Below are 25,011 nucleotides of genomic sequence, written 5' to 3'. Positions count from 1 at the left end.
GTTCAAAGGGTCATAAAGCGAGCGAGCGAGCAGGCAGGTATGATGATAGGGGAGACGCCCGGAATGGCAAAGCTTATCGGGGGCTCTTCTTTCGTCTGTCCATTTTCGTCACAAGCAGACTCACCGTACAGGGCGAAGCTACGCGGAAGGCGCCGGCCAACACCAAAGGCTCCTCCGAGGACGCGTCTGAGCGTCTCGTCTCCTGTCCTGCACTCCCCACCTGCTTCACCAGTTAGCCAGTTGCCGAAGCGAGCGCCAGAGCACGAGACCGGCAATGGCGCGCTCGACGCCCCCCTTCCTCCTCCTCCTCCTCTTCGTCCTCGTCGCCGCCGCCGCGGCAGCCTCGGACTCGGAGGAGCGCCCGCGCGTCACCCCCACCTTGGTCCAGTGCCACCCGCCGCACGCGCAGGCAACCGCCAACGCCAGCAGCGCCAAGAACGCCACGGCATTCGGCGCCAACGTGGTCTCCCTCCTCCGCGCCCTCCCCTCCGCCGCCGCGCCCACGGGCTTCGCGTCCCTGCGGTCCGCCGGAGTGGTCGGACGCGACGCCGCGTTCGTCCGCGGGCTCTGCTTCGGGTACGCCACGCCGTCCCAGTGCCGCTCGTGCCTGGCCGCCGCGGCCAGGAAGCTCACCGACGCCTGCGGTGCCCGCGGCCGGCGCGCCGGCGTCTGGACGGACGCCTGCTTCGCCTCCTACGCCGACGCGAACGCGTCCTCGCCCAGGTACGACGGCTTCCGCGCGCGCATCATCTCCGGCGCCGACGCGCTCATCACCAGCACCTCCTACGAGCTGCAGAGCCTCGCCGACCTGGCGTGGCGCATGGGGCAGGTCGCGGCCATCAACTCGGGGATGCAGGTGGCCGTGGACTGGATCGCCTCGGCGAGCGACTACAAGAAGAACAGCACGGTGCGCGTGCTGGCGCAGTGCGCGCGGGACCGCACGCCGGCGGAGTGCGCGTGGTGCGTCCAGTACTCGGCGCGGGTGGCGGAGACCTGCGAGTGGTCCTGGTGCCCCGGGCAGTCGGCGCGGGCGGGGGACACCTGCTGCTGGGGCCTCGACGCGTGGCGCGACGGCGTGGCGGGCGCCGTCGTCGGCTTCGACTGCTACCTGCGCTTCGACGTCGCCGTCGCCGTCGCCACCGTCACTTCCACTGCGCCGGCGCGGGTGCCCCCGCTCAAAAGGCTCGGTGAGCAGAGCACACTGCACTCCTCTTCTTCTTACTGCGCCGGCGTGGAAAATATTTTGATCTGATCACGATGTCGATGGCTGCAGGGAAGCTGATGAACGATCATCCTTTCGTCACCGCGGTGTTCGTCGGCGGCGGGCTGGCCGTGGCAGCATTCTAACGGAAATACAAAGGTCTGAAAACAAAAGACTGAAACTGATCTTCTTCTTCTTCACTGATCTGTGCCAAGAGATGATCTGAACCTCCAATGTGTTACGCTCTGCTGAAATCTGAATACAGATGTAACCGCCTCTGAATTGCTCGTCTCCTTGCAGTTGCAGGGCCGGCGGCCGTCGGCGGCGGGCTCGGCGATCGATCTGCACTGCAGCAACAACATACTCCAGTAACCAAGTCTGTAAATAATTAAGCATTCGTGCACTAAGTAGCAGCAGCAGCAGTATGTCTTCGGAATCCAGGAACGAGCCTCGGCGACTTCAAACTTAATTCGTGCTTGCAGATCTCTTATATAGAAAAGAAACTTAAGTATTGAACCTTTAATCCTTGATCCACCATTGGGCCCATGCTACCATATATTGGAGAAAATCGCGATCTTATTCTCAGCTATGAAGTTAACATGCAGTAATATGTGAGTTGCCACTTGCCATACTGTTTACACACTGCTTTGGGCTCCAAATCCCAAAACTTATCTCAGTTAGGTGTTGTCATTTTGTTGCCAAGCTATTTATGTGTGAGTTACCGGGCTATTCACAGGCAATTATCATGATGAGAACTACTCCCTCTGTTCGAAATTACTTGTCGCGAAAATGGATGTATCTAGACGTATTTTAGTTCTAGATACATTCATTTCCGAGACAAGTAATTCTAAACGAAGGGAGTAAAACTCCTTTGGACTGTTTTAGCATTTTCTTCCGAGCTCAGAAGTTATCATCCGTTAATATGCCGGTTACCATATTGTTTACATGTTACCGACTTTAAAATGTATCCCGTTTGGGCTTACGGCAGCTTGTTTGAGCTCAAAAGTTATGTTCATGTGTTTAGATACGTGTAGCCGTTTTGATTCGCAAACATACGCAGAAAGTTGATGTTGTTGCCACATGACATGTCTCAAATCTTATTTTATTCAAATGGTTAACTCTATGTCTAAAAATTTATACTTTGTGTCAAAATTATAAAATTTCTATGCCTATATCACTTTTCTGAAAAAAGGCTCTCTGTATAGACAAAATACAGCCAAAATCCTCTCTGTTTAGCGAGTAAATAGCATAAAACTACTAGTTTACAGGTTAGGGTTACAAAAAACTACCGGTTTTTAATTTTTCTCAGATAACTACCAAATCAGGGATTGATTGTTTCAAAAAACCCCAAATCCTCTTTGTTAAAAAATTAAACATGTTTATGACAAGTCGGGCCCGCCACTAAATGCATCGTCTGTTTGACCGTTAGCTGACATTTGGGACCCACATCTCAGTGTTTGAAAAAGCAATCGGGTCCCTGGAAGTTTTCTGAAAATGCAATTGGGTCCCTGAAATTTTTCAAAAAAAGCAATCAGGTCCCCAGATCCAGAGGAGGGGCACCAGCCATGGCAGGAGCTCGATCTCGAGAGCTCTGCCTAGAACCGCGATGCCACCTCCGGGCCGACGCCGTGCATCACCTGCGACCGGCGAGCCGCGCCCGCAGCGGCCGGAAACACGCCGCCCCTCGCCTGTGGCCGCCGCCACGCAACCCCTCGCTTGTGTTGACCACCACGCCGCCCCGCCCCCGCATGTGGCCGCCGCCCCTTGCCTACGCCGACCACCACGGTGCCCCGCCCCTCGCCTGTGGCCGCCGCCACGCCCCCTCGCATGTGTGCGCCGGCGGCCACGCCTGCCTCGCCTGCGACGACGACCACCCCCTGCCTCGCCGAACGGGAGGTCCACCCCGTGCGCAGTGGACGACGACGGGGCTGCTTGCCAGCGAGCTCCTCACGGCGGGGCTGCTGGCCGGCGAGCTCATCCGGCGGGGCTGCTGGCCAGCGCAGCTCCTATCGTTCTGGAGCACAGGGACGGGAGGGAGCCGATTGCTTTTGTAAAAATTTACAAGGACCTGATCGCGGTTTTTTAAAAGAGACAATGACATGTGGGTCCCAAATGTCAGCTAACGGTCAAACCAACGGTCAAACAAACGGTGCGGTTAATGGCGGGCCCGACTTGTCATAAACATGTTTAATTTTTTTAACAAAGAGGATTTGAGGTTTTTTGAAACCCCTGATTTGGTAGTTATTTGAAAAAAATGAAAAACCGGTAGTTTTTTGGAACCCTAGCCTGTAAACTAGTAGTTTTATGCTATTTACTCCTGTTTAGCTCTCTGTCCACCTTCAACCGTAGCAAAAACGAAAAAAAATAGACACATACACAAAATGGACATAGCCCAGTCCAGCACTACGACAACCCATACTTTTCCAGCCCGTCCACTCTCCTCCAAATTGGGCCTAATCCTTCAGCTCCACTGCTTGAAAAAAACTATGCAGCCTTTTTTAAAAAAAATATGCCGCTGAGCCAGCCGATGGACGAAATCACTTATTAAGGAGTACTCATTGCAAAGATCACTCCCACCTTTCCAGGTTACCACAAGTTGGCGCGCCACATGTGCGTCATTTGTCGTAACCCGGGAGTTTTCCTTTTTTTCGTAGATTTATTTATTCAAAACGTTTTATCTCTCAAACCGTGCGTTCAAATCTCGAACCGCTTTCACCGTTGGATTCCTCGCGTCGAGATCTTCAAAATTAGATCCCATGTTGATAGGTTTTGACAAACTTTGTTTTCATAGAAAAATCGGACGAATAAACCGAATGGGGAGCACGGGGTTTTTCCCTTTCTGAAAAAGGCATGCCCATGCTCTCGCAAAATCATAACCGTGCCTTTCGTGGAAGCAAAACCGTGCCTCTCACGAAAGAAAAAGAAGAAGAAGATAAAGCGCATATTTTTTCGTTTCCAAGAGGCACGGCCGTGCCTCTCGCGAAAGCACAACCGTGGCTCTTCCGAAAAAAAAAACAGAAAATGTGTTTTCCCGTTTTCGAGAGAGACACAGCCGTGCCTCTCGCAGAAGCAAAATCGTGCCTCTTGCGAAAGAAAAAAAAAACAAAAAAACGTGTCTTTCCCGTTCCCGATAGGCACGGCCGTGACTCTCGTGAAAGGACAACCTTGCCTCTCGCGGAAGCAAAATCATGACTATTTATGTGTGAGTTACCGGACTATTCACAGGCAATTATCATGATGAAAACTAAAACTCCTTTGGACTGTTTTAGCATTTTCTTCCGAGCTCAGAAGTTATCACCCGTTAATATGCTGGTTACCATATTTTTCAGCTGTTACCGGCTTTAAAACGTATCCTGGCGGGTTTTAGGCCAGCTTGTTTTAGCTCAAAATTTATGTTCATGTGTTTACAGATGCGTACCCATTTTGATTCGCAAACATATGCAGAAAGTTGATGTTTTTGCCATATGACATGTCTCAAATCTTATTTTGTTCAAATTGTTAACTCGTTCTCGTTCGTCTTGGAAATTTATACTTCGCGTCAAATTATGAAATTTCTATGCCTATGTAACTTTTCAGAAAAAAGGCTCTCCGTATAGACAAAATACAGCCAAAACCCTCTCTGTTTAGCTCTCTGTCCACCTTCAATCGTAGCAAAACGAAACACACACACACACACACACACACACACAAAATGGACGTAGCCCAGTCCACAACCCATTTCCAGCCCGCCCACTCTCCTCCTCCATATTGGGCCTAATCCTTCAGGTCCACTGATTGAAAAAAAATACTATGCGGCCTCCTCTAAAAAAAACTATGCAGCCCAGCCAGCCGATGGAGGAGCTGGAGGCCACGCCCGAACGGGTTGCTCTACGCCGCGGAATACTGGCGCGCCGCGACCCCTAAAAAAAAGCCAGCGGAGCTGCGTCACTTGTGAACGGGGCTTCGAAATTCCATGGCCTCATTTGTGTGCTATGTTGGGACACATATTTTCTTCTAGGAATGTTCGTGACGCAGTAAAAAAGGATGCAGAGCCAGAGGCAACACAATTTGAGTGTTTTTTTCCAAAAACAAGCTAAGACCGTTGCGGGTCATTAATCCTGTAAAGAATGTTGTAGTACCCGCCTCCTAGGGCTCTTCGAGGGCAACATTGCTCACCGCACCATGAGTTTCCGGGTGGCAATGCCGGGGGGCCTCTCCGCGCCGTTTGATCTGCCCAGGCAGCGTGTGCCCCGACAACCCGCCTGGGTTGTCCACGACGGGTGGACCGAGGGCGTGCCCGAAGCCATCATCATTGGGCGGCGTCGGGTGCACCGGTGAGCTCCCCCTGCGCGAAGTGCCGGCCAGACCTGCATGTCGACGTCGTCGGCCCTCGAGGTAGGCGTTGCGCTTGTGTGCACAGCCCCACGCGCGATGCGGAGGCTGGATCCACGCTTGAGATTGAGATGATCACGCTTGGTATTTTGCGTGGTAATTAGATTACACTAACGATCCTTAAAAAACAATGAACCTCAATAAGTGGCGACCACGTCAGGAGGAGGCTCCCATCGAACGAATTAGTTCGCCCCAGGAGTATCGATCGACCGAACCATCATGTTCTTTTCGTCGTTCTACATCCCTTGTTCCGACGAACCATCGAGTTCCTCCACTGGCCCATGAAGCGTGTTTGAAAAACGGGGTAGACCCAATTAGCTCATTTTTGGAGGAAATAAATGTCATTAACCAAGAAGAATTTTATACATAAAAAGCACAAAACACACACAAAAGAACAAACATTGCCATGCTCTAATTTGTAAAGCAAACAGAATTAGTCCCATGCCAACTTTAAATAGAAAAAATGTTTTATCTAGATAAGTCTAATAATTTTGCCATGGTCCAAACATGATTTTTTTTTGTAAAGACAAAAAATGACATCCTCTTAATAATATAAATGCCATCCTCCTAATAATAAAAATGCCTTATTATTAATAATAAAACTGTCATGTACAAAAACAAACTTGACTTGTGAACATTACAAAAAAATAGTCAGCCTCTTAATATATCTTGCAAAACCACAAAATAAAATAAAGAAAGAAAAATGCAACAAGGTATTTTTGGTTTAAATATGATAGAAAATAAACCCGGAGGCCGTAGATTTCACTAGAGGCTTCTCTCGAGAAAATAGCATACGGTGGGTAAACAAATTAATGTTGGGCAATTGACTGAAAAGCGAATAATTAATTATGACGATATCCAAGGCAATGATCATGTATATAGGCATCACATCCAAAATTAGTAGGCCGACTCCTGTCTGCATCTACTACTATTACTCCACATATCCACCACTATCCAGCATGCATCTAGTGTATTAAGCTCATGAAAAAATAGAGTAATGCAATAAGAACGACGACATGATGTAGATAAGATCTATTCATGTATGAATAAACCCCATCTTTTTATCCTTAATGGCAATGATACATGTGTGTCATGTTTCTTTCTGTCACTGAGATTGAGCACCGCAAGATTGAACCCATCATAAAGCACCTCTTCCCGTTGCAAGAAAAAATAATCTAGTTGGCCAAACCAGACCAAGGTTTTGGAGAAGAAATACGAGGTTATAACAAGCATGCATAAAAGAGTTCAGCAAAGACTCAAATAATATTCATGGATAGATCTGATCGTAAACTCACAATTCATCGGATCCCAACAAACACACCGCAAAAAGTCATTACATCAAATAGAGATTGATATAAAAGACAAGTAAAAGGCAAAATAAAGTAAATATAAATAAATTACAGCAAGGAATTTTTGGGTCTTTGGTTTTATAGATCTGAAAATATATGATAACAAATAGACCCCGGGGCCATAGGTTTCACTAGAGGCTTCTCTCTTGAAGAAAGCATACAGTGGGTAAACAAATTACTGTTGAGCAATTGATAGAAAAGCGCATAACTATCACGATATCTAAGGCAATGATCATGAATATAGGCATCACACCCGTTACAAGTAGACCGACTCCTGCCTACATCTACTACTATGGCTCCACACATCGACCGCTATCCAGCATGCATGTAGAGTATTAAGTTCATAAGAATGGAATAACGCCTTAAGCAAGATAACATGATGTAGAGGGATAGATCCAATCAATATGGTAAAACTCCCCATCTTTTATCCTTAATGGCAACAATCAATATATGCCTCGCTACTCCTACTGTCACTGGTAAGGACACCGCAAGATTGAACCCATCACAAAGCACCTCTCCCGTTGCAAGAAAAAACCAATCTAGTTGGTCAAACCAAATCGATAGATTGGAGAGAAATAAAAAGCTATCTTAATCATGTATAAAAGAGTTCAGAGAAGACTTAAATAATATTCATAGATAATGTGATCATAAATCCATAAATCATTGGATCTCAACAAACGCACCGCAAAAGAAGATTACATCGAATAGATCTCCAAGAACATCAAGGAGAACATTGTATTGAAGATCAAAAGGAGAGAAGAAGCCATCTAGCTACTACCTACGGACCCATAGGTCTGTGGTAAACTACTCACACATCATCAGAGGGGAAAGGGTGATGATGAAGAACCCCTCTATGATCGTTGACCCCTCTGGCAAAGTGTCGGAAAAGGTCTGTAGATTGGATCTCGTGGTTCTGGAATATGCGGCGACTGGAATTCTGTTTCGCCGACCCCCCTAGGGTTTTTGGGATTTTAGAATATTTATAGAGGCAGTGGTCGGTGGAGGGGGTGCTGATACGTCTCCAACGTATCTATAATTTTTGTTTGTTCCATGCTATTATATTACCCCTTTTAGATGTTTATGGGCTTTATTTTACATATTTATATCATTTTTGGGACTAACCTACTAACCGGAGGCCCAGCCCGTATTGCTGTTTTTTTTGCCTATTTCAATATTTCGAAGAAAAGGAATATCAAACGGAGTCCAAACGGAATGAAACCTTCGGGAGCGTGATTTTTGGAACGAACGTGATCCGAAGAACTTGGAGTGCAAGTCAAGAAGCTTGCGAGGCGGCCAGGAGACAGGAGGGCGCGCCCCTATCTCCTGGGCCCCACAAGCAGCCACCGACGTACTTCTTCCTCCTATATATACCTACATACCCCGAGAACATCCAGGGAGCCAACAAAACACAATTTCCTCCACCATAACCTTCTGTATCCATGAGATCCCATCTTGGAGCCTTCGCCGGTGCTCCGCCGGAGGGGGAATCGACTACGGAGGGCTCCTACATCAACACCATAGCCCTTCCGATGAGTTGTGAGTAGTTTACCACAGACCTTCGGGTCCATAGTTGTTAGCTAGATGGCGTCTTCTCTCTTTTTGGATCTCAATACAATGTTCTCCCCCTCTCTTGTGGAGATCTATTCGATGTAAACTCTTTTTGCGGTGTGTTTGTCAAGATCCGATGAATTGTGGGTTTATGATCAAGTTTATCTATGAGAAATATTTGAATCTTCTCTGAATTCTTTTATGTATGATTGAGTTATCTTTGCATGTCTCTTCGAATTATCAGTTTGGTTTGGCCTACTAGATTGATCTTTCTTGCCATGGGAGAAGTGCTTAGCTTTGGGTTCAATCTTGCGGTTTCCTTTCCCAGTGACAGCAGGGGCAGCAAGGCACGTATTGTATTGTTTCCATCGAGGATAAAAGGATGGGGTTTATATCATATTGCTTGAGTTTATCCCTCTACATCATGTCATCTTGCTTAATGCGTTACTCTGTTTTTTATGAACTTAATACTCTAGATGCAGGCAGGAGTCGGTCGATATGTGGAGTAATAGTAGTAGATGCAGGCAGGAGTCGGTCTACTTGTTGCAGACGTGATGCCTATATACATGATCATGCCTAGATAATCTCATAATTATTCGCTTTTCTATCAATTGCTGGACAGTAATTTGTTCACCAACCATAATACTTATGCTATCTTGAGAGAAGCCTCTAGTGAAACCTATGGCCCCCGGGTCTATCTTTTATCATATAAGCTTTCAATCTACTTTTATTTGCATCTTTACTTTTCCTATCTATATTATAAAATACCAAAAATATATTTATCTTATCATACTATCTCTATCAAATCTCACTTTTGCAAGTGGCCGTGAAGGGATTGACAACCACATTATTGCGTTGGTTGCGAGTTCTTGTTTGTGTAGGTGCGTGGGACTTTTGAGGAGCCTCCTACTGGATTGATACCTTGGTTATCAAAAACTGAGGGAAATACTTACGCTACTCTGCTGCATCACCCTTTCCTCTTCCAGGAAAACCAACGCAAGCTCAAGACGTATCAAGAAGGATTTCTGGCGCCGTTGCCGGGGAGGTCTTCGCTCAAGTCAAGACATACCAAGTACCCGTCACAAACTCACCTCCCTCGCATTTACATTATTTGCCATTTGCCTCTCGTTTTCCTCTCCCCCACTTCACCCCTGCCGTTTTATTCGCCCTCTCTTTCCCAATCTTCTCCTCTTTTTTGCTTGCCTTTTTCTGTTTGCTTGTGTGTTGGATTACTTGTTGCCATGGCGCAAGATAATACCAAATTGTGTGATTTCTCCAATACCAATAATAATGATTTCCTTAGTACTCCGATTGCTCCTCTTAATGATGTCGAGTCTTGTGAAATCAATACTGCTTTGCTGAATCTTGTTATGAAAGATCAATTCGCCGGCCTTCCTAGTGAAGATGCCGCTACTCATCTAAACAACTTTATTGATTTGTGTGATATGAAATAGAAGAAAGATACGGATAAAGATATTGTCAAATTGAAGTTATTTCTGTTTTCACTTAGAGATCGTGCTAAAGTTTGGTTCTCGTCTTTGCCTAAAAATAGTATTGATCTTGGAACAAGTGCAAAGATGCTTTTATCTCTAAGTATTTTCCTCCTGCTAAGATTATCACTCTTAGGAACGATATTATAAATTTTAAACAACTTGATCATGAGCATGTTGCCCAATCTTGGGAAAGAATGAAATTGATGATTCGCAATTGCCCTACTCATGGTTTGAATTTATGGATGATCATACAAAAATTTTATGCTGATTTGAACTTTGCTTCTAGAAATCTTTTAGATTCGGCCGCGGGAGGCACGTTTATGGGAATCATGTTAGGAGATGCTACAAAACTTCTTGATAATATTATGGCTAATTATTCTCAATGGCACACCGAAAGACCTTCTAGTAAAAAAATGCATGCTATAGAAGAAATCAATGTTTTGAGTGGAAAGATGGACGAACTTATGAAGTTTTTTGCTACTAGAAATACTCCTCTTGATCCCAATGATATGCCTTTATCTACTTTGATTGATAATAATAATGAATCTATGGATGTGAATTTTGTTGGTAGGAATAGTTTCAGTAACAATGCTTATAGAGGAAACTTTAATCCTAGACCGTTCCCTAGTAACTCCTCTAATAATTATGGAAATTCCTACAATAATTCTTATGGTAATTTTAATAAGATGCCCTATGATTTTGAGAATAGTGTGAAAGAATTTATGATTTCTCAAAAGAATTTTAATGCCTTGCTTGAAGAAAAATTGCTCAAAGTTGATGATTTGGCTAGGAACGTTGATAGACTTTCACTTGATGTTGATTCTCTTAAACTTAGATCTTATCCTCCTAAGCATGATATCAATGAGTCTCTCAAAGCAATGAGAATTTCCATTGATGAGTGCAAGGAAAGAACCGCTAGATTGCATGCTAAGAAAGATTGCTTTGTAAAGGCGTGTTCTTCTAGTTTCCATGAAAATAATGATGAAGATCCTAAAGTTATTGATGTGTCTCCTATTAGATCTTTGTTTTACAATATGAATCTTGATAATAATGGGACTGGAGATGAGTCAACTTTATTTAGAATGTGTCCCAAGAATTCGGAGTTTTTAGATCTTGCTGCTAAAATTGGTAAAAGTGGGATTGGAGAGGTCATGACTTTAAATAGTATTGAACCCACTATCTCAGATTTCAAGGAATTTGATTATGATAATTGTTCTTTAGATGGTTGTATTTCCTTGTTGCAATCGTTGTTAATTCTCCACATGCTTATAGTCAAAATAAAGCTTTTACCAAACATATTGTTGATGCCTTGATGCAATCTTATGATGAAAAACTTAATTTGGAAGTTTCTATACCTAGAAAACTTAATGATGAGTGGGAAACTACTATAAAGATTAGAATTAAAGATCATGAGTATTTTGCTTTGTGTGATTTGGGTGCTAGTGTTTCCATGATTCCGAAAACTTTATGTGATATTCTAGGTTTCCATGATCTTGATGATTGCTCTTTAAATTTGCACCTTGCGGATTCCACCATTAAAAAGCCAATGGGAAGGATCAATGATGTCCTCATTGTTGCAAATAGAAATTTGGTGCCCGTAGATTTTATCGTTCTTGATATAGATTGCAATCTTTCTTGCCCTATTATTCTTGGTAGACCTTTCCTTAGAACGATTGGTGCGATTATTGATATGAAGGAAGGGAATATTAGATTCCAATTTCCATTAAGGAAAGGCATGGAGCACTTTCCAAGAAAGAAAGTTAAATTACCTTATGAATCTATCATGCGGGCTACTTATGAATTTAGTGCCAAAGATGGCACTACTTAGATCTATCTTCGCTTTTATGCCTAACTAGTGGCGTTAAACGATAACGCTAGTTGGGAGGCAACCCAATTTTATTTGTGTTTTTTGTTTTTGTTCCTGTTTAGTAGTAAATTTTTCATCTACCTTCTGTTTAGATGTGTTTTTATGTTTTAATTAGTGTTTGTGCCAAGTAGAACCTATAGGATAACCTATGGTGATAGTTAATTTTGATTCTGCTGAAAAACAGAAACTTTGCATGCACGAATTTAGTTTTGTTAAATCACAGAAACGTGCTTTTGCGTTGATTATTTTTGATGTAGATCAATAGACAATTTTCCAGGACTTCCTATTTTGGTAGGATTTTTAGAGTTACAGAAGTATTCGTGGGTTACAGATTGCTACAGACTGTTCTGTTTTTGACAGATTCTGTTTTTCGTGTGTTGTTTGCTTATTTTGATGCATCAATGGCTAGTATTAAGTGGTATGAACCATAGAGAACTTGAAATATAGTAGGTTTAACACCAATATAAATAAAGAATGAGTTCATTACAGTAACTTATGTGGTGGTTTTGCTTTCTTTCACTAACGGAGCTTATGAGATTTCCTGTTGAGTTTTGTGTTGTGAAGTTTTCAAGTTTTGGGTAAAGATTTGATGGACTATGGAATAAGGAGCGGCAAAATCCTAAGCTTGGGGATGCCCATGGCACCCCAGTATATTCAAGAATAGCCAAAAGCCTAAGCTTGGGGATGCCCCCAGAAGGCATCCCCTCTTTCGTCTTTGTTCATTGGTAACTTTACTTGGAGCTATATTTTTATCCGCCACATGATATGTGTTTTGCTTGGAGCGTCTTGTATGATATTAGTATTTTCTTTTTAGTTTTACACAATCATCCTTGCTGTACACACCCTTTGGGATAAGCCCACTTGATTAGAATTTGCTAGAATACTCTATGTGCTTCACTTATATCTTTTGAGCTTGATAGTTTTTGCTCTAGTGCTTCACTTATATCTTTTAGAGCACGACGGTGGCTTAATTTTGAAGAAATTGCTAGTCCCTCATGCTTCACTTATATTATTTTGAGAGTCTTTTAGAACAGCATGGTATTCGCTATGGTTACGAATTTGGTCCTAGAATGATGAGCATCCAAGTTGGGTATAATAAAAACTATCATAGGAAGTGAATTGGATGCTATGATCAAATTGATGCTTGATAATTATTTTGAGATATAAAGGTAGTAATGTTAGAGTCATGCTAGTGGATAATTATGAAATTGAGAAATATTTGTGTTGAAGTTAGCAAGTCCCGTAGCATGCACGTATGGTAAAAGTTGTGTGACAAATTTGTTGCATGATGTGCTCTTTTGATTGTCTTCCTTATGAGTGGAGGTCGGGATCGCGCGATGGTTAACTCCTACCAACCCTTCCCCTAGGAGCATGCGTAGTAGTACTTTGCTTCGAGGGCAAGTAGACTTTTGCAATAATTATATGAGTTCTTTATCACTAATGTGAGTCCATGGATATACGCACACTCATCCTTCCACTTTGCTAGCCTCTATTGTACCACGCAACTTTCGCCGGTATTGCACCCATTATTTACCTTCCTCAAAACAACCACCATACCTACCTATTATGGCATTTCCGTAGCCATTCCGAGATATATTGTCATGCAACTTTCCACCATTCCGTTTATTATGACACGTTCCATCATTGTCATATTGCTCTTTGCATGATCATGTAGTTGACATCATATTTGTGGCAAGGCCACCTTCATAATTTTCATACATGTCGCTCTTGATTCATTGCATATCCCGGTACACCGCCGGAGGCATTCATATAGAGTCATATCTTGTTCTAGCTTTGAGTTGTAATTTTTGAGTTGTAAATCAATAAAAGTGTGATGATCTTCATTATTAGAGCATTGTCTCAGTGAGGAAAGGATGATGAAGACTATGATTCCCCCACAAGTCGGGATGAGACTTTGGACTTTAAGAAAAGAAAAAAAGAGAAAGGCCAAAAAGAAAAAAAAGAGGCGAAATAAAAAAAGAAAAAAAAGAAAAATAAAAAGGAAAAAATGAGAGAAAAAGAGAGAAGAGACAATGCTACTATCTCTTTTTCCACACATGTGCTTCAAAGTAGCACCATGATCTTCATGATAGAGAGTCTCCTATGTTGTCACTTTCATATACTAGTGGGAATTTTTCATTATAGAACTTGGCTTGTATATTCCAATGACGGGCTTCCTCAAAATGCCCTAGGTCTTCGTGAGCAAGTAAGTTGGATGCACACCCACTTAGTTTCTTTTGTTGAGCTTTCATATATTTATAGCTCTAGTGCATCCGTTGCATGGCAATCCCTACTCACTCACATTGATATCTATTGATGGGCATCTCCATAGCCCGTTGATACGCCTAGTTGATGTGAGACTATCTTCTCCCTCCTTTTGTCCTCACAACCACCACCTTATACCACCATAGTGCTATGTCCATGGCTTGCGCTCATGTATTGCATAATAGTTGAAAAAGCTGAAGCGCATTAAAAAGTATGAACCAATTGCTTGGCTGAAACCGGGGTTGTGCCTGATGGGAGTACTTTGTGTAATGAAAATGAAGCATGGCCTAACTATATGATTTTGTAGGGATAAGCTTTCTTTGGCTATGCTATTTTGATAGGACATGATTATTTGTTAGTATGCTTCGAAGTATTATTATTTTTATGTTTTATAAGCTTTTATCTTGAATCATTTGGATCTAAACATTCATGCCACAATAAATAAAATTACATTGAGAATTATGCTAGGTAGCATTCCACATCAAAAATTCTGTTTTTATCATTTACCTACTCGAGGACGAGTAGGAATTAAGCTTGGGGATGCTTGATACGTCTCCAACGTATCTATAATTTTTTATTGTTCCATGCTATTATATTACCCATTTTGGATGTTTATGGGCTTTATTTTACACATTTATATCATTTTTGGGACTAACCTACTAACCGGAGGCCCAGCCCGTATTGCTGTTTTTTCCCTATTTCAGTATTTCGAAGAAAAGGAATATCAAACGGAGTCCAAACGGAATGAAACCTTCGGGAGCGTGATTTTTGGAACGAACGTGATCCGGGGAACTTGGAGTGCAAGTCAAGAAGCTTGCGAGGCGGCCAGGAGATAGGAGGGCGCGCCCACCCCCTCTGGGCGCGCCCCCTATCTCCTGGGCCCCACATGCGGCCACCGACGTTCTTCTTCCTCCTACGTACCCTGAAAACATCCAGGGATCCAAAAAAAAATGCAATTTCCACCACCGTAACCTTCTGTATCCGCGAGATACCATCTTGGAGCCTCCGCCGGTGCTCCGCCGGAGGGGGAATCGACCATGGAGGGCTTCTACATCAACACCATAGCCCTTCCGATGAGTTGTGAGTAGTTTACCACAGACCTTCGGGTCCATAGTTATTAGCTAGATGGCTTCTTCTCTCTTTTTGGATCTCAATACAATGTTCTCCCCCTCTCTTGTGGAGATCTATTTGATGTAAACTCTTTTTGCGGTGTGTTTGTCGAGATCTGATGATTTGTGGGTTTATGATCAAGTTTATCTATGAGAAATATTTGAATCTTCTCTGAATTCTTTTATGTATGATTGAGTTATCTTTGCAAGTCTCTTCGAATTATCAGTTTGGTTTGGCCTACTAGATTGATCTTTCTTGCCATGGGAGAAGTGCTTAGCTTTGGGTTCAATCTTGCGGTGTCCTTTCCCAGTGACAGCAGGGGCAGCAAAGCACGTATTGTATTGTTGCCATCGAGGATAAAAAGATGGGGTTTATATCATATTTCTTGAGTTTATCCCTCTACATCATGTCATCTTGCTTAATGCATTACTCTGTTCTTTATGAACTTAATACTCTGTATGCAGGCAGGAGTCGGTCGATGTGTGGAGTAATAGTAGTAGATGCAGGCAGGAGTCGGTCTACTTGTTGCGGACGTGATGCCTATATACATGATCATGCCTAGATAATCTCATAATTATTCGCTTTTCTCTCAATTGCTCGACAATAATTTGTTCACCCACCGTAATTCTTATGCTATCTTGAGAGAAGCCTCTAGTGAAACCTATGGCCCCCGGGTCTATCTTTTATCATATAAGCTTTCAATCTACTTTTATTTGTCATCTTTACTTTTCCTATCTATATTATAAAATACCAAAAATATATTTATCTTATCATACTATCTCTTTCAGATCTCACTTTTGCAAGTGGCCGTGAAGGGATTGACAACCCCTTTATTGCGTTGGTTGTGAGTTGTTTGTTTGTTTGTGTAGGTGTGTGGGACTTTTGAGGAGCCTCCTACTGGATTGATACCTTGGTTCTCAAAAACTGAGGGAAATACTTACGCTACTCTACTGCATCACCCTTTCCTCTTCAAGGAAAACCAACGCAAGCTCAAGACGTAGCAGGTGCCTGTGGGCTCCACTACTCACCAGGGCGTGCCCTGGTGCCTAGTGGGCCCCTCTGGTGCACTTCTTGGGCCTCCTGGGTGTCTTCTGGGTATAAAAAATTCTCCAAAAAGTTTCATGACATTTGGAATTTGTTTGGTATTGATTTTCTGTGAAGTAAAAAACAAGCAAAAAAACAACAACTGGCACTGGGCACTATGTCAATAGGTTAGTCCCAAAAAATGATATAAAGTTGCTAGTAAATGAATATAAAACATCCAAGATTGATAATATGACAACATGGAACAAACAAAAATTATAGATATGTTGGAGACGTATCAAGCTTCCCAAAGCCGCTGTCGAGAATGTTACCGGGAAGGAGGATGTGCTTGCCAGTGAGCAACGGCCTCAAGTACGATCTCAGATCCTTACCATTGAAGTTAGCACTCTCGCGACCGAAGAAATGCCTTTAGTCCTTGCCATCGAGCCACAGGCTCCGGCATGGGCCCAATAGATAGATCAATTTCTCCAAACAGGGGAACTTCCCGAGGAACAAGAGCAAGCTGAGAAAGTATCGCGCCAACCGAGTACGTATCAATTTGTTGATAACATCTTGTGCAGAAAGAGGCCGAACGGGGTGAAATTGAAATGCATTTGCTGGGAAGATGGGCTAAAGTTATTGGTGGATATAGATGGAGGCACATGTGGCTCTCACATAAGATCAAGAGCCCTTGTCGGGAAGGCATTCCGGCAAGGATTTTATTGGCCCACTGCTCTCCAGGATGCAACTGAGCTAGTAGCAAGATGTGAAGCATGCCAGTCCCATTCGAAAAGCATACACCAACCCGCACAATCCCTCCAAACAATCCCTATTTTGTGGCCTTTTTTGGTCTAGGGACTCGACTTCCTGGGCCCCTTCCCTGTTGCCACCGGGGGCTTTGAGTTCTTGTACATTGCCATCGACAAGTTCAACAAAGTGGCCTAAAGTGGAGCCAGTGAGAAAGGTGACTGTGCAGTCAGCTGTCAAATTCTTTAAAGGACTGGTTTGCCGTTATGGGGTACCGAGCAGGGTCATTACTGACAATAGCACGTAGTTCACGAGCCGCGCCTTCACGCCATACATCCAAGGTCTTGGGAGCAAGGTATGCTTCGCTTCCGTTGCCCATCCCAGGAGCAATGGACAAGCAGAAAGGACAAATGCAGAAGTGTTGCGCGGGCTCAAGAGAAGAACGTTTGACAAGTTGAACAAATGCGGGAGGCGCTGGGTTTATAAGTTGCCAGTGGTTCTTTGGTCACTGATAACTCACAAGTATAGGGGATCGCAGCAATTTTCGAGGGTAGATTATTCAACCCAAATTTATAGATTCGACACAAGGGGAGCCAAAGAATATTTAAAGGTATTAGCAGCTGAGTTGTCAATTCAACCACACCTGGAGATTAATTATCTGCAGCAAAGTGATTAGTAGCACAGTAATATGATAGTTTTGATGATAGCAGCAATAGCAACGGTAACGGTAACAGTGGTAGCAGTAATTTTTTAGGAGTAATGATAGCAGTAGCAGTACTAACTTAGCAGAAAAGATATAAGATAAATTCATAGGCATTGGATCGGTGACTCATTGGATGATATTCATCATGAGACAGTTATAACCTAGGGCGATACGACACTAGCTCCAGTTCATAAATATAATGTAGGCATGTATTCCGTAAATAGTCATACATGCTTATGGAAAGAACTTGCATGATATCCTTTGTCCTACCCTCCCATGGCAGCAGGGTCCTATTGGAAACTAAGGGATATTAAAGCCTCCTTTTAATAGAGAATCAGAACAAAGCATTATCACATGGTGAATACATGCACTCCTCAAACTACGGTCATCAGCGAGAGTGGTCTCGACTGTTTTCACTCCGGGGTTGCCGGATCATAATACATAGTAGGTGACTATAACTTGCAAGATCTGATCTAGAACATGGATATAATGGTAATAACATAAATGGTTCAGATCTGAAATCATGGCACCCAGGCCCAAAGTGACAAGCATTAAGCATGGCAAAGTCATAGCAACATCAATCTCAGAACATAGTGGATACTAGGAATCCGGCCCTAACAAAACTAACTCGATTACATGATGAATCTCATCCAACTCCTCACCGATCAGCGAGCCTACGAAGGAATTACTCACTCCCGGTGGGGAGCATCATGGAATTGGCGACGGAGATGTGTTGGTGATGACAAAGATCGAAGATTCCCCTCTCCGGAGCCCCGAACGGACTCCAGATCTGGCCTCTTGATGAAGAACAGGAGACGGCGGCGGCTCCGTCTCATGAAACGCCATAATTCTTTCTCCCTGATTTTTTCTGGAATAATGTGATTTTATAGCTACGGTTTGAGGGTCAGCGGGGCCACTAGGTGGGGACAACCCACCGGGGCACGCCTGGGTGGGGTGGGGGGGGGAGGCGCTTCCTGGTGGGTTGTGCCCACCCAGGTGCCCACCTCAGGTGGCTCTTGGCTCCGGAAATTTTCTTTATTGATATAAAAAATCCTCGCAAAGTTTCATTCCATTCCAAGAACATATATTTCTGCACAAAAACAACACCAGGGTACTTTTGCTGAAAACAGCGTCAGTACAGGGTTAATTCCAGCCAAATCATGCAAATTAGAGTCTAAAAGAAGAGGAAAAGCGCTAGGAAAATTAGATACGTTGGAGACATATCAACTCCCCCAAGCTTAAACCTTTGCTTGTCCTCAAGCAATTCAATTGATAAACTGAAGGTGGAAAAGAAAAACTTTTATGAACTCTTTTGCTCTTGTTTCATAAATAAGATTAAACATCACCTAGGTTTTCAGCAAAGATTATAACTAACCATGTCGACAATAACACTTAAAAATTATATTAACTCATATCAATGACATAATCAAATAGAGAGCAATAATAAGATGTCTCAAACAGCAACACGTTGTCAAAACAACCATGATATAATATGACAATAGTGGTATCTCGCTAGCCCTTTCTGAGACCGCAAAACATAAATGCAGAGCACCCCCAAAGTTCAAGCAGCGACTAAACATTGTAATTAATGGTAGAAAAGATCCAGTCATGATGCACCCAACATTAGCTACACACAATGCATCGGCATGACAGCAGTGCTCTGAGGTTCTAGCGCTTATTTGAGAAGGTGATGACACAGCATAAAAGTAAATGGATAGTTCCTTCACAGAGGGAAGCAGTGATTTGCAGAGGTGCCAGAGCTCAAGTTTTTTTAAAACATAGGTAAATGAAATTCTGAGACATGCACCCTTCTCATTTACTTCACGACTATCAGTTATCAATATCTTCCATGCTAAACACGCTAGTGGCGGTTCCCAAGTGGAAATGTAAAGGTTATGACTCCATTGGGAGTTTTTGTTTGATTATTTGTAAGCTCTTTTCTCTTTGTAGTATGGGACTGGGCATCCCTATTACCACCCTTTTCTCGTGCGATGGCGAGTGAATAAACACTCGACCTGAGAATAACCCGCTGAGCATGGAAGATACCGACTACCTCCTATCGTTCCATGAACAATCCAGGCACACAAAAAGGATAGTTATTTGAAGTTTTCAGAGATGGCACATGCAAATTTACTTAGGACGGCAGGGTAATACCGCATATAGGTAGGTATGGTGGACTCATCTGGAATAACTTGGGTTTCAGGTTTTTGCTGTACAAGCAGAATTCCCACTTAGTACAGGCGGAGGCTAGCAAATAGGTTGAGAAGCAGCCAGCAAGAGAGCAACAATGGTCATGAACATGCATTATGCATAAGTAAGGATACTAGCATGAGTAGGATATGTACACCATGAACATAAATATCATAGAGGCTATGTTGGTTTTGATTCAACTACATGCATGAACATGTGCCAAGTCAAGCCACTCGAACTTTCAGAGGAGGATACCATATCATCGTACTACATCACAATCATTTTAACGCAATGTTGATATCCAAGATAAGTCATTATTCACTCCTAGCTACTTATGCATGGCATGAGAAACTATAATCTCTAATTGTCATTGCAAACATGTTTGATCATAATAGGCTAAATAATGGATACTAGGTTAAACATATTTACAAAAATAGAACAAGTCGAGTTCATACCCGTTTCTCTCTGCCACGACCAGTTCATCTAATATCATCATTATTACCTTTCACTTGCATGATCGAACGATTTGAAATAATAATAGTGCAAGAGTGCCATGGACTAAGCTGGAATCTGCAAACATTTTATTCAAGAGGAGAAGACAAGGTAACATGGACTTTTTATTAGATCAACAATAAAGCAAATAAGAGCCACTCAACATTTTCATCGTGGTCTTCCCCTCGGTATGAATTAATAAAAAGGAAAATAAATTCAGGGAAACATATTGAATTATTTTTGGAGTTTTTGTTTTTTTCATACACAAGCAAATGAAATGGGAAAAGCAAAAACGAGAAAACCTATTTACAAGGGTAAGCTCCCAACAAGTAAAACAAGAATAGGGAAATCTTCTTGGCTTTTCTTTTTAGGGCTACAACAATTAAACTAGGAAGAAAAATCAAAAAAGAAGCAAGAAATATATTTTGGATTTTCTCAAAGTTTTTCAAACACACAAGAAGAAAGCGAGAAAATAAATTAAACATGGATGATACAATGAAAAAGTTGTGGACACCGAGAACTGGAATGAAATGTGGAACATGAATGTAATGTCGGTGGGAATACATACTCCCCCAAGCTTAGGCTTTTGGCCTAACTTGGTCTAGGGCCACTCGAAGAAGCCCTGAGGTCCAATGTTGAATTGCTGGGGAACAAGCACCATAGGGTCCCACTACTGAGGCTCCTCCTGTGCCATAGCCTGGTTGTTCCGGTAAGCGACAATGTCCTCAGGCATAATCATTTATCCACCCCTGGCAACATGATCAAACAAAGCAGGTGCAGGCAAGGGGATAATATCACGAGTATCCACACTGAAAACTAAGTTGTAAGGCATATCAATATCAGGGTAATAGTAGCAATAAAATCGTGGTCCTCCATACCTACTCTATCTAAATAAGCTTTGGGAAAAGGATGATCATGCTGGTGTATCTTCACATTGAAGTGAGTCACCAAGCGAGTAGCGTAATTGCCCCCATGTATTTTACCCTTGGTTCTGTTAAGGTGAAGGCGACATGCCACAATATCTCCCAAGCTATAAGTGTTGTCGCCATAAAGTGCACAACACAAAACAACAAAGTTTTGGGTGCTAAGTGCACCCACCTTCTCTCTCGCTAGCAAGCACTTTGCAATAAGTAAGGCAAAATATGCATGACAGGAAACTGCAAGCTAATGACAGTGGTGCCCGATACTCCTCTCTCACCCCCACTGTCAGAGTACGGTAAAAACCTTCAAACTCTGAGGGCTTGGGCTCTACCAAATCCCCATCATAAGGAAGCATACATATGTCACAAAATTCAGTAAGTGGGATCTGGCGGGTTTCAGAATATAAATTAAACTATACCTCAGGGGGGTTATTCCTAGAATGAAAATGAATGTTTTGCACAAAGGAATTTGTGAGGAGATGATACTGTTCACATTCAGCTACGATGAAGTCGGTGAGGCCGGTATTAGCAGCATATTGGGTGAACTCTTGGAGGTACTCCATCTTTAAAAGTATAATTAGCAAGCATAGTGGAGATTTCATCTTTCGGTATTTTCCTCTTATTAGTGATGACGTCTTTCATATACTTTGCGTAAGGAAGCATTTTTAAGATATCAGTTAAGCGAGTTCATAGAAAAATTGGCCTCAGCATTTCAGCAAAGCGTTCAAATTATTCAGCATCTTTCTTTTTAGTTGACTTAGGTGTGAAGGGCATAGGCTTTTGAACCCATGGTTCTCTTTCCTTTCCATGTTTTATAGCAACAAAGTCTCTTTTGTCATATCTCTTATTCTTAGGTTGTGGGTTATCAAGATCAACAACTGTTTCTATCTCAACATTATTATCTGGTTCTTTATCATTTGGTTGAGGGTCTTCATGAACCTCATCATTATGTTTTTCATTATCAGAAAGTGAATGTTCATTACCAGATTGAGTTTCAGCATCAGAGATAGAAACTTCATTATCGTTATCAGGAGGTTTTTCTATTTCAGGTTCACTAGAGGTATGCAAAGTCCTATTATTTTTATTCTTCTTTTTCTTTTTAGAAGGACTAGGTGCATCAATGTTAATCATTTGAGAGTCTTGTTCAATTCTCTTTGGGTATCCCTCAGGATAGAGTGGTTCTAGAGTAATTTTACCTCCTCTAGTTGCTACTCTAACAGCAAAGTCACTTATATTATTGTTTATTTCATCAAGTAACTCCCTTTGAGATTTAGCAACTTGTTCTAACTGAGTTTGAACCATACATGCATGCTTTCCTACACCTCTAACATCATTTGAGATTCTAAATAACAAGTCACTTAAGCGAGCAATCATATCAGAGTTGTATTTCAATTATTTCATAACATTTGCATTGAAGTGATCTTGCTTTCTAATGTAATTATCAAACTCATAAAGGCATTGACTAGCTAGCATGTTTATTACGAGGATCATCACCATCATTGAATTTCATTAAAGATTTTACCTCTACCACCTTAGGTGGTGGTGGTGCTTCAAGCCCATGTATTTCTTTGATGGGTGGTAAATTTTTAACATCTCGGCTTTAATACATTTTTCCTTCATAGATTTCTTTGCCTCTTGCATATCTTCTGGACTGAGATATATGATACGCCTCTTCTTCAGAGTGGGTTTAATAGGTGTTTCAGGAGGAGTCCAATCACCATAATTTTTCAATATGTTATTCAATAATTCTTCAACTTGCCCAATAGTTTGTTCCCTGAAAACACAACTAGCACAAATATCTAGGAAATCCCTAGAAGCATCGGTTAGTCCATTATAGAAGACTAGCACATATGCCCGTGCGTTGCAACGGGAGATAAAATAGTATGCCTTGAAAGTCAGTGAAAATTATATGTGCATGTAAAACTCTGTGTGCACACCAAAAAGGGATATTTAGCTTCTCGGTTTCGCCACGTGTGAAGGAATCAATCTGCTATTTTTTCATTCATTGATCGAGGGCATATAAGAGTTTTGTTACGTTAGCATACGCCAGAGAGAGCCCATGAGTTATTCAATCTACTTTCTTTCAATCCTTTCAATCGAGGGAATTTTAAGGTATGATGTTTCCGAATATTCTAGGAAACTTGAACAATATTTTAAATCCTGAACAGTATTTTGAAAATTATGTACACTTTTGAAAAAACACGAACAAAATATGAAAGGGAACATCTTTTAAAATTCACAAATATTTTCTGAAAACACCATCTTTTTTATAAAAAACATGAACATTATTTGAATTTGTGAATATTTTTTAAATGGCAACATGTGTTGAAAATTCATAAGATTTTGAGAAAATGTGTATCTTTTATACACAAACATTATTTTTAATTTTGAAAATTTCAGTAAAGATGAATATTTTTCAAATTTGGAGCATTTTTTGAAATTCCATTTTAATTTTTGAAATCTCAAATTTTTTGAAAACAATAATTGTTTTTAAAAAAGGCAACTTTTTGCAAGTTCCTAATACTTTAAGAAATAGCAACAACATTTTGGAATCCTGAACATTTTCCAAAAAAATTCTAATTCTGAATGTTTTTTCAGAATTTTTCATTTATGATATAAATTCTAAAATAAAAATAAACTTGGAAGGGAAAAAAGAGATAAGGAAAGAAGAATAAAAATAGAAGTAAAGCACAAAAAATGGGCCAGCCCATTATTGGTCTTCCTGTGCAAAATTCTGACTATTTGTCGCCCTTTGCGGATATAGAATGTTTCCAGCTGCGTGGTCACAAAAATGAGTGGGTTGGCTTCGCTGGGCCACAGCAGGCAGCCCACGTACGAAAATTCTTTTTCTAGCAGACAAACACATAAGAACTTAGTAGCACCTCGGGTAGAAAAAAATTATTTTCGGCGGTGAACGGATGAAAAAAATGATGAAACACACCTTGCTTTATTAGTAGGTTGGATATCAAGTATTTCATTTTTCTTAAGAGGATGATCAGGCAAAGCATCAATTTTCACAAAGTTAAATATTTCCTGCAATGCAGCTTGTTTCTTATGAGTAGGGATATATTTTTCAGAGAAGTAATAAATCATATCCTGGGGACTACGCACACAACCAGGAGCAAGAGTATTGTACCAAGCTTTAGCATCACCCTTTAATGAGAACGGAAATAACTTGAGAATATAATAATAGCGAATCTTCTCATCATGAGCAAAAAGGATGGTATGTCATTCAACTTAGTAAGATGTGCCACAATAGTTTCAGTTTCATAACCATGGAAAGGATTAGATTCAACCAAAGTAATTAACTCTGGGTTGACAGAGAATTCATAATCCTTATCATCAATAAAGATAGCTAAGTAGCAAACTCATGATCACATTTCATTTTAGCATTCAGAGATCTTTCTTTATACTTGCATAATGATTTCTCTAGACCATCTCTATCATTACAAGGAAGAATATCTCTAGTTGCCTCCTCACTCATAGTATAACCTTCCGGTACCTTTGGCAATTCATATATAGGAGGACTAGTTCTAGTAGGTGTTTCAAGATTTTCAGTTTCAAGTTCATCATCAGATTCAACAATATCATGTTGTCTTACTCTAGCAATTTGTTCATCAAGAAATTCACCTAGTGGCACATCATCATCAAGCAAGGTACTAGCATCATCATGAGTAGTATTCATAGCAGAAGTAGCATCATCAATAACTTGCGACATATAGGAATTAATAA

General features: G+C 41.8%; 1 protein-coding gene across 1 annotated transcript; it reads left to right on the top strand.

Annotated features, from left to right (window-relative positions):
- The first annotated feature begins 64 nt into the window (after window positions 1-64).
- LOC119367444 lies at window positions 65-1,934 on the top strand. Its single transcript, XM_037632956.1, has 3 exons — window positions 65-1,187; window positions 1,274-1,360; window positions 1,502-1,934. Exons 1-2 carry the CDS (start codon window positions 275-277, stop codon window positions 1,345-1,347), a joined length of 987 nt encoding a protein of 328 aa, XP_037488853.1. The 5' UTR covers window positions 65-274; the 3' UTR covers window positions 1,348-1,360; window positions 1,502-1,934.
- The last annotated feature ends 23,077 nt before the right edge of the window (window positions 1,935-25,011 follow it).

Source organism: Triticum dicoccoides, chromosome 2B (assembly GCF_002162155.2).
Source record: "Triticum dicoccoides isolate Atlit2015 ecotype Zavitan chromosome 2B, WEW_v2.0, whole genome shotgun sequence".
Taxonomy (NCBI): Eukaryota; Viridiplantae; Streptophyta; class Magnoliopsida; order Poales; family Poaceae; genus Triticum; species Triticum dicoccoides.
The sequence above is the reverse complement of the archived record's forward strand: the minus strand, read 5'-3'. Positions and strand labels throughout refer to the sequence as shown.

Coding starts and splice junctions, on each gene's coding strand:
- LOC119367444 (XM_037632956.1), top strand. CDS start 275: ATGGCGCGCTCGACGCCCCCCTTCCTCCTCCTCCTCCTCTTCGTCCTC. Junction 1,188..1,273: donor GCCCCCGCTCAAAAGGCTCG/GTGAGCAGAGCA, acceptor CGATGGCTGCAG/GGAAGCTGATGAACGATCAT.